At 42.0% G+C, this 12,458-nt stretch overlaps 1 protein-coding gene across 1 annotated transcript in view; it reads right to left on the bottom strand.

The window, feature by feature from the left end:
- Positions 1–12,458, bottom strand: part of LOC110527969 (A disintegrin and metalloproteinase with thrombospondin motifs 9) — a 77,379-nt gene that overhangs the window by 35,771 nt on the left and 29,150 nt on the right. The window contains exons 19-23 of the mRNA XM_021609619.2: positions 9,831–9,957; positions 9,463–9,673; positions 9,216–9,383; positions 8,484–8,648; positions 7,094–7,213 (exon numbers count right to left, since the gene is read on the bottom strand). Of these exons, the coding sequence (XP_021465294.2) occupies positions 7,094–7,213; positions 8,484–8,648; positions 9,216–9,383; positions 9,463–9,673; positions 9,831–9,957 (791 nt within the window). The remainder of the gene's footprint in view (positions 1–7,093; positions 7,214–8,483; positions 8,649–9,215; positions 9,384–9,462; positions 9,674–9,830; positions 9,958–12,458) is intronic.

Raw genomic sequence — 12,458 nt, 5'->3', positions numbered from 1 at the left:
GATGCCTGTCATAACGTGTCACAGTGGAGGAGGATCCCAGAAATACACAGTGTTAAACCCCTCCATCTGAATAACCTGATGCCTGTCATAACGTGTCACAGTGGAGGAGGATCCCAGAAATACAGTGTTAAACCCCTCCATCTGAATAACCTGATGCCTGTCATAACGTGTCACAGTGGAGGAGGATCCCAGAAATGCAGTGTTAAACCCCTCCATCTGAATAACCTGATGCCTGTCATAACGTGTCACAGTGGAGGAGGATCCCAGAAATACAGTGTTAAACCCCTCCATCTGAATAACCTGATGCCTGTCATAACGTGTCACAGTGGAGGAGGATCCCAGAAATACAGTGTTAAACCCCTCCATCTGAATAACCTGATGCCTGTCATAACGTGTCACAGTGGAGGAGGATCCCAGAAATACACAGTGTTAAACCCCTCCATCTGAATAACCTGGTGCCTGTCATAACGTGTCACAGTGGAGAGGTATCCCAGTCACTGGCGTGTTACTGGGCTCCTCCTTCTTCCGCCGTGCTCTCCTCCCCAGAGCCCTCTCATGACCTTTGACCCCCTAGTTCTGGGTTGAGCAGAAAGGTGAGCAGAGAGGGGCCTAACTTAGGTATAGTTGTGTTACAGAGGGCTCCACATTCCACACTCATCCTCTGAGTGGAAATAAACAGGACCCTGGCAGCCAGGCAGGCTGGAGAACACAGCCTCCGCAGCTTTACACTAACACAGTTAAATACATTGTAAAACATGGTGGTGGGGTGGAAGTGGTGGGAATAATAAGAGAAAGAATGAAGGAGGCAACCAAGACCTGTCTATGACTGTGGGTGTGTGTTGATGTATGTGCGTCTTTATATAAATAAAGGGGCCAATGTGTGACATCAGGGTCAACATTTCAAAATGGTTAGATATACATTTAAATATGATTTTCTTGCAGCTTCCCATGTTTAGTTACAGGAATAAAAGTATAGATAGGCACAATGAGACCATAATTCCACTTAGCAACAACCAAAAAAATGTCAGAATATCACAAGAAACACTGCGTGTTTCCTTGTCATGCTTAGTTGCCAGGTCTTTTTGTGCTTTGGTCAAATTCTCTATCATTTAAAGCCGTGCCAAACATTCCTGGACAACGAAAAGGATAAACAACAGCATTACTATATGTTTTAATAGTGAATATAATAATATAATAGAATGAAATAATAATAATACAATGGGTTTTGTCAAAAAAATCATTGACAATAATAATAACCAATAATGAAATCATTATAATCAGTAAACTCTTCAAGCATTGTGTGTGTGTGTGGGCGTCTGTGTCTGAAAACGATTATTTCTTCCTCTGTCTTTGTTTCTTCCACTCCTTGAAAGTGCATTGCAGCTGGAGGGGAGGAACCATCACTCCTCTCCCCCAATGTGCTCTGAGAATGAGGTGAGGAATGGGGTAAACAAGGGGAGAATCTGAATTGCATTTCCTTGATTCCTCACGTCCTCTCTCCTCACCTCCTTCTCAAAACCAATTGGATAAGAAGGTGAGAGGGGAAGGACCTCTGAGACGAAGAGAGGAGGAGCGAGGTTGCAATGGATCAAGAAAATGTAATTGAGATTCTCCCAATGATAGAGGAAGCATGTATTTGACAGCTATTAAAGCATCCATGCAGTCTTTGTAATTGTATTTTTAAATCATCACTGTATATCTAATAAATCACTGTGTTTATTTAATGAAAATAACTCCAAAGTACTTTTCATTTATTTCCTTGAGCCTCCTTTGGTCCTTGAAATGCTCAGATTGATCATGTGGGTGATAGGAAACTAATGTGAAGATATTTACAAACACAGCCCTGATTGGCTGATAGGATGGTCTAGAGTCCACCCCCTTTCCCAGATGAACAGTCATTGGTCTATGATAATCATATCACATTATGATGTCATGATGTGGGCCAAAAGTTCCATCCCACCTGAACAGAAATTACAGACATTTTTGGAACAGCTCTTACACAATAAGGCCATTATTATAATTTTCACGATTTCAGAGTTTTATTTTGACCTCATAGTAGGGCCGGGACGATGCCAATATCATGATACTCATTAGTATCGTGCCAAAGAAACAAAACACTTAGCGGATTTAACTTCTTTAGGAAAACACCCCTAATGTTGGCTACAAACACCATTAAGTTGTCATCCAGAGTCACATGCATTTATTTTCCAAGCTATACAGTAGCACACAATATTTTACATACAGCAGGTTTTTAAAGGACCAAAGAGTTTGGTCTGCTTTGTGTTAAAATGTTTGCCATGGAAAAAATATTGCAATATTGATATCGTCCCGGCCCTACCTCATAGTGTGTGTGTGGAAATCTCTTTAAAAAAACAGACCAAAATCTTGTTTTTAAATGCACTGCCTTTTAAACATTTTAGACAGTTCCAGGCTGACTGACTGCTCTACCATAATACCTATGGCTTGTCCAGAAACAACACCTAGCCCCTACTGCCCAGAGTCTAGACACTTCTGGAGATCTGAGAGGGATTGATTGGTGGTGACATGGTGAGAGCTCCACCTTACCCTCTCAAAGGCTTGGTGGAAATTTGGCGGTATGGCTTACACCTGTCCAATCCTTTCAGATCTCCACAAGTGTCTACGATAGGGGCTGCTTCTGGACAGGACCCCACAACTCTCCGGACGTGTGGTGGACCTACAGCACGACTCAAGGCATTGGTTGGATGTTTCATTCCATTGCTATTCACACCCACGGCACCCTACCAAGCTGATCAGACAGTTCTGGGTAGCTGAACACAGTCTCTACCATTCACACCCTTACTTAATTACAGCTAGTTAGATGTGCAACCACTGAGCTACACTATAGCTACAGTAGGGCCGTATCTCTAGTCTAGCAATAGATACGGTTGTTCATACCCGTGGGAAGTAGGGATGCCGAGGGTGCTGCAGCACCCCGTGAAAAATCGGAATAAAAATATATATTACTAAAATGTGGTGGATTTATGGGGTCCATTTTTTACCTTCACAAAAGTAGTGCACTGGGCCTTTACTAGTACTGTATTAGTGGACCAAAATAGTCGTCTGTAGCATGGGCAAAACAGTTGGAAGGGTGAAGTCCTACTTTGAAAGGACAGGAAGTGTTGGCTGTGCACTTAACCAATGACAGGCATTCCACATTTAACCCCGTCTACATGTGAAAATGGAAATATTACGTTTTTGGGGGGGGGTTTCATATGCAAAAATGAAAAACAAGCCATTTTTCTTCTTCTATTTCTATTCAAGAATGGCTAAACAAGCCATTTTCAATTTTCCGATTGCACCATTTTTACAAAAAAAAAAAGAAAAAAAAAAGTGTCTCAAACAGTGGCGTGTAGTCTTGGGAGTCAAGGGAAGCCAGGCTTCCCCAAACAATGTACCAAGAAAAAAAGAAACAAAATAATGTATCTTTCGTCTCTGTTTCCAAAATGTCCTTCAATTCACAACAGGCTGAATGTATCTCACCAGAGAAAGTATCTGTGAACAAAACAGCGCCCCTCTGTCTCAGTATGTGTAGCCCATCTACCCAAGGTAAGCCAGTGAGCATTTGGCCTCCCTTGAGTATTTTTTTAAATAATAATAATAACCAATCAGCATTGCGCTAAACTGAACAAGTTCAGCTATGAATGGTGCTGGCACACCAAAAAAAGTGTCAAGGGAAGACAGTTTGGATTTGGTTTCACACCAATCACATCATAAGCCATACGTCATTGAATTGTTGCATCTCACCATGCTGTGGTCGACCGGTTGGTTGCTAGCTTGCTAAAATTGTCCCTTTCCTAAATTAGCCATGGATGGAGATAGGGATTAATACTTTTTAATAAGTTTGACTTAATTCTCTGTACTGGCCAATGATTATAATGGTGATTGTGATACAACCATAAATGAATACATTGTGCCCCTGACCTGAGAAGATGGAAGGTCAATATGTAGCTAGATGTCGTAGGCTAATGTTAACTAGCTGGCCTGGAGCAAGTTAGGCTAGCGAGCAAGCATTTTAGCCAGGTAGACTAGGACAACAAAAACGTAAAGCGCGTACTGTATGGCAGAGTCATAGACCATTTAGGCAACATGAAAGAGGAGGATGACATTGGCGTTTCTCTACAATTAGGGTGAGTCAACACATTTCTTTCTACTTGCAAGCATGCACGCACACACACACACAGAAATCAGTACTAGGTAAAGCCACATAATATTTAATTTACGTTTATTGGACTAAATTGTTTTTGGTATCTTTTAGTTGTCAATGTGTTAGACTAAGCATAGGTGATTAGATCATGTTGAAATGTTAAATTTGAAATGGTGCTGGATCAGTGGAAGCAGCACCTGTTTTCTTTGTGACTTGTGGTAACTCTGTGGTTCTAAATCAATAGCTGTTTAGTAGTCCTAAAATGTCAGGAACATTAACTTGCTTGACCATGCTATTCGTCATGTTACATGCAATATGATTCGTGGACCAACTGGACAGAGGTTGCTCTCCGGTTTTCTGATAAACAAAGGTGTGGTTGAATTTCTTCCTATTGTCTCGGCCTTTAGGCTTATATATCACAGTGTCAAGGAATATGAACTATGCATTGTTTGCTTATAGAGCAAAATATGCAACTATCACAAAACACAGTTTGTAATATGGCTTTTTTGGGAGGACCTTGGGTTCCCGGTGATTTTACACACGCACCGCTACTGCGATCAAAACGTACACGGACTGTATGTAATCTTACCTCAGGAATGTTGACATAATGTTGTCCAGGACATAGGCTAATTAACTTGACCGCCACAGCAATATAGACACCAACATGTTCTGTCAATTCTCCAGATCAACGTTCATTTCTGCACTTTGGCTGTTGTTCAATCGCATGCTGTATCACACCAGCTTTCAATAACTTCATAATCCTTTCCTGAATCGGCTGATCGTTTCCCCACGTAACTTAACAGCATCAAATGCGCATCGAACAACTATCATTTTTGAAGAACCCTACTAATGACAGTATCGATTTTTGTTTGAATATTCTTGTTCAAGTTACTCTTTCTTGATAGAAGAATTCGATTTTGCAACCCATCCATTATTTGGGGTATGTGTGTCCATGAAAATTGTCATCACAGCACAACATAGGGAGATACGAAATGCTATGAGGTTACAGTACACTTCCAAGATCTCATTACAAAAAAAAAAGAGTCTGACAGCAACATCCAGGAATTTTACAGGATCATGTTAAATGTGTAATTCAATTGTTAAATTGTTAGTATATGATATAACGAGAAACAGCAGTATTATAAATGTAAGGAAAGAAAGGTTGTGTTTTATGTCACACGATTTTTGCCAAATCTGTGAAGACTCCAAGCACGAGAAAGAGTTTAAATATAGACTTTGATTCAACTCATTAATTATATTGAATGTATTTATGTTCCACCCATTATATCTTAATGTATTCACAATTATTATGAATGACATTGCAACAGCTACAAACAGTCCACTACAAGAAAAGATCACTAGTACCCTAGTTTATAGAAAGACCCATGTTGTGTACCCATCTGCGGGTAGGTGTGTATGAGGCAAGTGTTCAGTCATCGTTGTGTGTTTTTTTGTTTTTCTCCCCTCCTTCTCACTGGTCAACTGAGGTAGAGACAGGCGTCCTGAAACATAAGCTCCATTCTGTCGTCTTTCCCCCTTTTCCAGCCCCGGAGTGGTTTAGGGTGTGCGGCCTCGGAGCTGACTTCACGGATGACTGGCTGGAATCACAGGGAGATGAAGTGACTGGTTCAGGGTCACTGGGCATGATGGCTGAGTCGGGAATTAAGGCCTGAACCAGGGGGGCCTCCCTGTGACCGGAGTCTCAGCCAGTGTTTATGGCCCACCCCACCCCATCACAACCCACCCCTCCACACCCCATCACAACCCACCCCTCCACACCCCACCCAACCAGGACCCGCCCGCCATGCCGCGGGAAAACGGTCCATCCTACCTTCCCACTATTAGCATGAAGAAGAAAGAAGCAGGCCCTAATAAACTAAATTGATGCACAAAGAGGTTCATAAAAGTAGAGGCTCATGAAATGTGTGACGATTACTCCGCAACTGTTTGTGTTCACCATTTATGTCTTGGTCATGACACTTCAACAGAGCGGGAATTGTCTTCCTGAAGAGGTTTTTCAGATAGGTTCACATAAGGTGTTGACAGACAGACATTAAGGTGGGAAACTAGACTATTACACTACACTACAACACTCTTTACAGACAAACAATACAGCTAGCAGACTGTAGGTTTGATTTACATAACCAAGGTGAGGACATTTTCCACAAATAATCAAGGAATGTTTTGCCCCATCATCCAGTCCTGCCCCATGGCCTACTGTTACTGCAAAATCTTTCTGTTTCTGGGGTTAGAGCCAGCTTCCACTCCCCCTCTATCACCCATCCCCAGACACCCTCCTGTTCCTTGACAGGAGCTGTTGTGCGGACCTGCCGTGGACAGGCCCTCTTTCCTCCTCCCTCATGCTTGGTAAGGGGATGGACTGCTGGAGGGAGACAATCCCAGCTATGTGTCTCCGTCTGGGGGTAAGAGCCAGCACAGCCCCCCTCTAACCCCTGTCTAGACAACAAGGCCTTATTGAGTCCAGGTGGTAATGGACTGGGTGTGGGACTTCCTTCCTACCTCACAGTGCCAGTGACTGTACCTGTGTCTCAGCCTGCACGGGGAACCCCCCTTTCCTCACTATAGAATTGAACACCATTCTACAACTGGGGGGGATAGGGCAGGTCACATGGTCAGCTCACAACCAAGCATTCGAGTAGTGTGTCAGGAGCGGGTTAGGGTCTTGTGTGGTCTACTGAGTCTGACAGTCAAGCCCTGGGTGGCCTAATAGATATATATATATATCTAAAAGATATATTCTCACAAATATCACTTGAAAGGGCAGTATACAAAAGCATTTTCACAAAATGAGAAGGAATCCACCCCATGGCTTTCACTTATCCTGTGTCAAGTGTCCAGATCAGTGCAGAGGAGATGAGTGGAAGTTCTAGAGATGTTGAGATGGGTCTTAGTGGACTGTGTCCTTACCTGAGTGTCAGTGGGCCGCGTGGCAGCGTTACATTCAGTGTCGTCCATGACGGACCCGTATGTCCCCACAACGCACTTCACAGCTCGCATCTGGTAGCCTGGTCCACACGAGGTAGTGCACTGAGTCCACCAAAGAGAGAGTAAGAGAACAGAGAGATATGAAGAATGAGAGCAATGGAGAGAAAGATAGAGAGGGAGAAAGAGAAAGTCAGAGAGGGACAAAAACAAGCCAATGTAGCAAATCTTCCCAAAAATGAGTAACTGAATGGAAAAGAAGTGCACTGGTCAGACTAGTGCCAGCAGATAACAGCCTTCAGGATCATAATGCATGAGTAACTCATCTACTTTCCACTGTAGCCAAGTCAGTGGGTACACACCACACTCTCTTCTACCTCACTGACTCCGATGAAATGAGGTCAAACTTGTGTGGCAGCAACTTCAGCTAAGATTCCGCGCGCTTCATTAAACAGCTTCAAATATACATTTAACATGATTGCCTATGCCATGGTATAGGAACACCTAATCTCCCATCACACGTTTAGGCTTACAGGCAGTCTGCACACACAAGCTGTGTTAAGATGAAGTGCCCAGTTTTGATTTGGAAAACGTTGCGACACCTTGCTACAGGATTGCTACAGAGAAAGTTTTTTTTTTGCGTCCTGAGAGATATAAACTGGCAATGCATTAGCAAGCATAAATATAGGGGAGTATGTCGACACAGATTGTGTACAGATTGTATATGCTTATTTTGGCACGGTCAGCAATGTGCTTAAACAGCAGAGTAAATGGGGGATAGACTAAATGAGTGGCTTGTCTTTCTCCTGTCTTTGCTCTACATCTGGAATAGTGGAGGCTGCTGAGGGGAGGACGGCTCATAATAATGGCTGGAAAGGAGCTAATGGAATGGCATCAAACACATAGAAACCATGTGTTTGATGTATTGAATGCCATGCCACTGATTCTGCTCCAGCCATTACCACAAACCCATCCTCGCCAATTAAACCAACCTCCTGTGATCTGAAGAAAGTTCATAGGAGATTTTTTTTATTTTTAAAAAATCACATTAGGCTCTGTATAGCCTCATGAACACATAACTAAAACTCTGAAGCAAAATGGGTTTATTATGATAGATTGTAAAAATAGCTGCTTCATTGGGTCATATTCTAATATTAGAAACAGTTGGACACAGTTGGAATGACACATAAGTTCAGATAATCGTTAGCTTTTACAAGACACAACACTGTAGTCTTTGAGGGACAGGGGGTGACTGGAAGCCACAGATGTCACCTGAAATACAGTGTGTGCCACCCGGGCAAACAGATCATAATATTACCTGCCACAAAACATGTCACTCTACAGGTATGTCAACTGTACAACACGCGTGACTCACCTGTCCCCATGGTCCGACCTGCCACGAAGCACAATCCTGCTGCTGACACGTCTGGACGGACTCAGGCTTGGACATCGAGTCACAGAAGCGGTCGTCCAGTCGGTCCTCCGCAAACTGGCACCATGTCTGCCGATGCTTGTACCCTTTCCCACACGTCACCAGGCACTGCAACAGTCAACGGGCAAAATGAGAAACAGGGGCACATAGATTGACATGTACAGTAGGCTAGCTATGTGTGTACAGTGTTTGTTTGTGTAGGCGCACTCAAAGCCTTTTGAACTGCTGGACAGAACGTGTAAACTACACAATCAAGCTAGTTACTACCCCACAAACACGGGTACAGTCGTGCACCGAACATGACAAGACATTCCTTTGACCAACTTCCCTGGCGCCCAGTCATTTTTACATGTTTAATACTTCCTCTTTATATTATAGGAGTAGAATTCCTTAGTCAAACAAATTCAAGATTATTCCCTCTGTCCTACAAATGTTATTTTTACACTATGTCTGCTGTCAGGTGTAGAATCAGAACCCTGATTTGGCTGCGAACTGGTCGTAATGTAAAAAGGCCATCTGAGTTCAAAATTCCTCAATTTGCTTCAAATGCTAAGCAAACATTCTCCATAGAACTGACCTCAGACCAGTCTCCGGTCTGATTACCTTCAAATGATTAGCTTCAAATGCTAAGCAACATTCCCAAAGCGTAGTCCAACCATTCTCCATAGAACTGACCTCAGACCAGTCTCCGGTCTTCCACGCAGGACATAGGAACTCATTGCAGTTCTGGACGGTGGTCAGCTTGTCTCTCTGGCTGCACTTGCTCTCATCACTTCCCGCCTCAGAAGACTTTCCACACACAGCCGCACGACGCCGGGACCCTCCTCCACAGCTTTTGGAGCACTGCAACACATGCACACACGTATTAAACCTTTTCCCTCTCTTTTTATAAATCCCTTAAAACTATAACAGGCATTCTCACCTCTGACCAAGATGAGTACTCCCATCCTCCTGGGTTACAGTCTCCATGGCAACTCTCCTTGTTGTCAGGTTTGCGTTGACTGCTGCAGTAACGCTCGTCCACCTTCTGGGTCTTTCCATCGGCACGGCTGAGTTTGGCGCAGTAGATCTCCAGCGTACGATATCCCACCCCACATGGGACTGTGCACTCGCTCTTCCTCGCCACATGCCACCTACACAGACAGGAAAGGTCATAGGTGAAAGACGCTGACAGGATAAAACTGAACTTTGTATCAAACAGCACACATATCACAGATATAAAGACTGAGAGTGATCAAAGAAATCTGCAATATGGACAGATAAAGCGATTGAGAGTGGTTTAGGCAGTACCTGATTTCACACTCTGCGTTGCAGGGTTCTGTGACCATGGCTGGTCTGGCGGCCCCATGGCACCTCTGGTCTGAGACCACCACACGGTCCGACTCTCTACTACACAGGATCTTCCTCTTACGCTCTCCTGATGGGGTGGGAGAGAGGGTTTAGTTCCTTGGTCATGGTCCTGCTGCTTTTAGTTTCTCCCAGTACCTGGCATTGAATCAATAAATAGATTGTCTAGAAAGTCCACGCAAGCTTGAATTCTTTGGAGTCTAAATCAGACACTCGTCAAGACGGAAAACCAGCAGGAGTGTGTGCCTCCAGGAATCGTGTGGTTTAAATCACAGCAAAATCGTTTTTATTAAAAAAAATCTTTCTAAGAAACATCACTCTTCCTCCTATACCTTCTGTTCTTAATTGTTATAACCAAGCATTATGAGCTGTAAATCAGTCAAAGTGGCAGTAAATCCCCATAGATAAATAGATATGTATTAGTGAAGAAATACACTGCAGGCTCTATTGTCAGCCAGGTTCAGCAATTTACCTGTCTGACATCAGCTTACTTGAGGTGGGATGGTGGGAATATTTGAGATGTGTCTTTAAAACTCGCACAAGTGCAATTTTCATTCAGTGATTTAAGACTCACCAAAAGCAGGTCTTAACGGTAATGTGGATGATAATGACATTGATTTTGACAGCGGATGCGCAGCCTGTCCAGCCGTGACGGACTGTGCCCGTATGCTCATGGAACAAGAGATATGTGCTTTTCCCCGCATAGGCATTTCATTTGGAACAATAAGGATATTTTGTATAGAAACAAGTCTTCATTTTTTAACAACTGGTTTAATAATCATACGCTGCTGGTGAGTCAACTTTTTAATGAGGAAGGAGTGTTACTCAATTATGAGGATTTTTTAAAATCTCGTTACAATATCCTTGTTACACCTAGAGAGTTCGCCATAGTCTTTGATGCTATTCCATCTGGAACTTTCATGTTATTTAGAGGTGTAACCAGAATCACTACCTGAAGAAGCTCAGAAAACACATTAACATTAACAGTACTTTTTGTGTTGAGCATTATTTTGGCATTGGCTACGTGTAAAAAAATGATGGCAAGATATTCATAGTTTTATACTGTTAATATTCTTGATGACTTTTGTTTTTTTATGGGAGAATGTGCTGCTCGGTTTCCTTAACTGTAATAAGGACAAAGAAAACATGTTTTACCTCATAAATCTAATTGTGCTAATGGAAAAATGTAATATTCATAAATGTAAATTCACTAATAAAAAAAACTCTCTTCCGTGTTTTCTATAAGGAATTTTAGCAATACATTAAGAGCACTTGTACGTTCTTCTAATAAGAAAGCTGTTAAAAAAAGATATTTGTATAATCTAGAATTTGTTGTACACCCTAGCATATGTTATCATTGTCTGTTTGTATGCTTGTATATATACTGTTTTTTTTTCTAATAAAAAATAATAAATATATATATTGAAAATTATATATTTTTAAATAAATATGTTGTAATATAATGTATTTTTTCTCCATTTCGTTTAATTTAATTTAAAACCAAGCATAGCCATGGGGCTGTTGTTTTTTTTCTCCTGCCCTATCCATTCACCAAGAAGCCAAGACTATCAATTAAGGGTTTGGTTCAAGAGATAGCTTTTTAATAAATCTTTATCACCAAGCTTTATTAAAAGGTACATTTGGGAGCAGCAAAACAGTAAGCGGACATCCCCTTTTAATCTATGTATTGTAGGCTACATTTTTTTAGCCAGCTCTTGGAGCGAGAGATGATGTAAGTGACCCTCGTTTTTAGAAACGTTGAAGTTATTTTCCTGTAACAATTTATTGATTTTCATTTCATTAGATGAAAAACCAAGCCCTCAGTAGGCTACCCCTAGACTACTACAATGAAATCTGGTTCAACAACAATGAGTTGGGTATCTCTCTTATCCTGGCCATGCATAAGCCAAGTAGCCCATCCATAAAAGGTTTCTAAATGGTCTACTGGTGAGGCTTTTGCCGTTTTGCTTTTGCATTATTCACAATTCACATTGGCCTACCTGCATACACCATTTCACTGATATCCATCCCCATTTCCAGAGTGCCTCTTGTCCAGTTACCAACAATGCACTCCTCTTTTCTTATTCAAATGATTTGGTCCTATAATTCCACATCAATGATGGATAAGCCTATATTTTGCTTATTGCAAATGTGCCTCACACATAGTCTACAATACATTTTAAAGGGAGCCTAGTGTTCTTTATTTCGGAAGAAGTGTCATGCGTAAAGACACGCATGTATGGGTCGTTCCACGAAATGAGTGATATTTGCAGTAGTAATTGTGCACCAATATAGTATTTTAAAAGCCTGTTATATTAAATAAAGAAAATTAAATACATCTGTTTTTTAATATGAATAAAGACTTGCTAAAGTGCCACAATTCAGCAATTTGACATGTCCCTCAGTACACCCTCTGTGACTTAACCACAGCATTTTGACATGTCCCTCTGACCACCCTCTGTGACTTAACCACAGCATTTTGACATGTCCCTCTGACCACCCTCTGTGACTTAACCACAGCATTTCTCAAAGTTTTGACCATCATTGTAAAGCCCTAGTTATTATGTTGCT

The sequence above is a fragment of the Oncorhynchus mykiss genome, chromosome 7, assembly GCF_013265735.2.
Source record: "Oncorhynchus mykiss isolate Arlee chromosome 7, USDA_OmykA_1.1, whole genome shotgun sequence".
NCBI classification, from domain to species: Eukaryota; Metazoa; Chordata; class Actinopteri; order Salmoniformes; family Salmonidae; genus Oncorhynchus; species Oncorhynchus mykiss.
The sequence above is the reverse complement of the archived record's forward strand: the minus strand, read 5'-3'. Positions and strand labels throughout refer to the sequence as shown.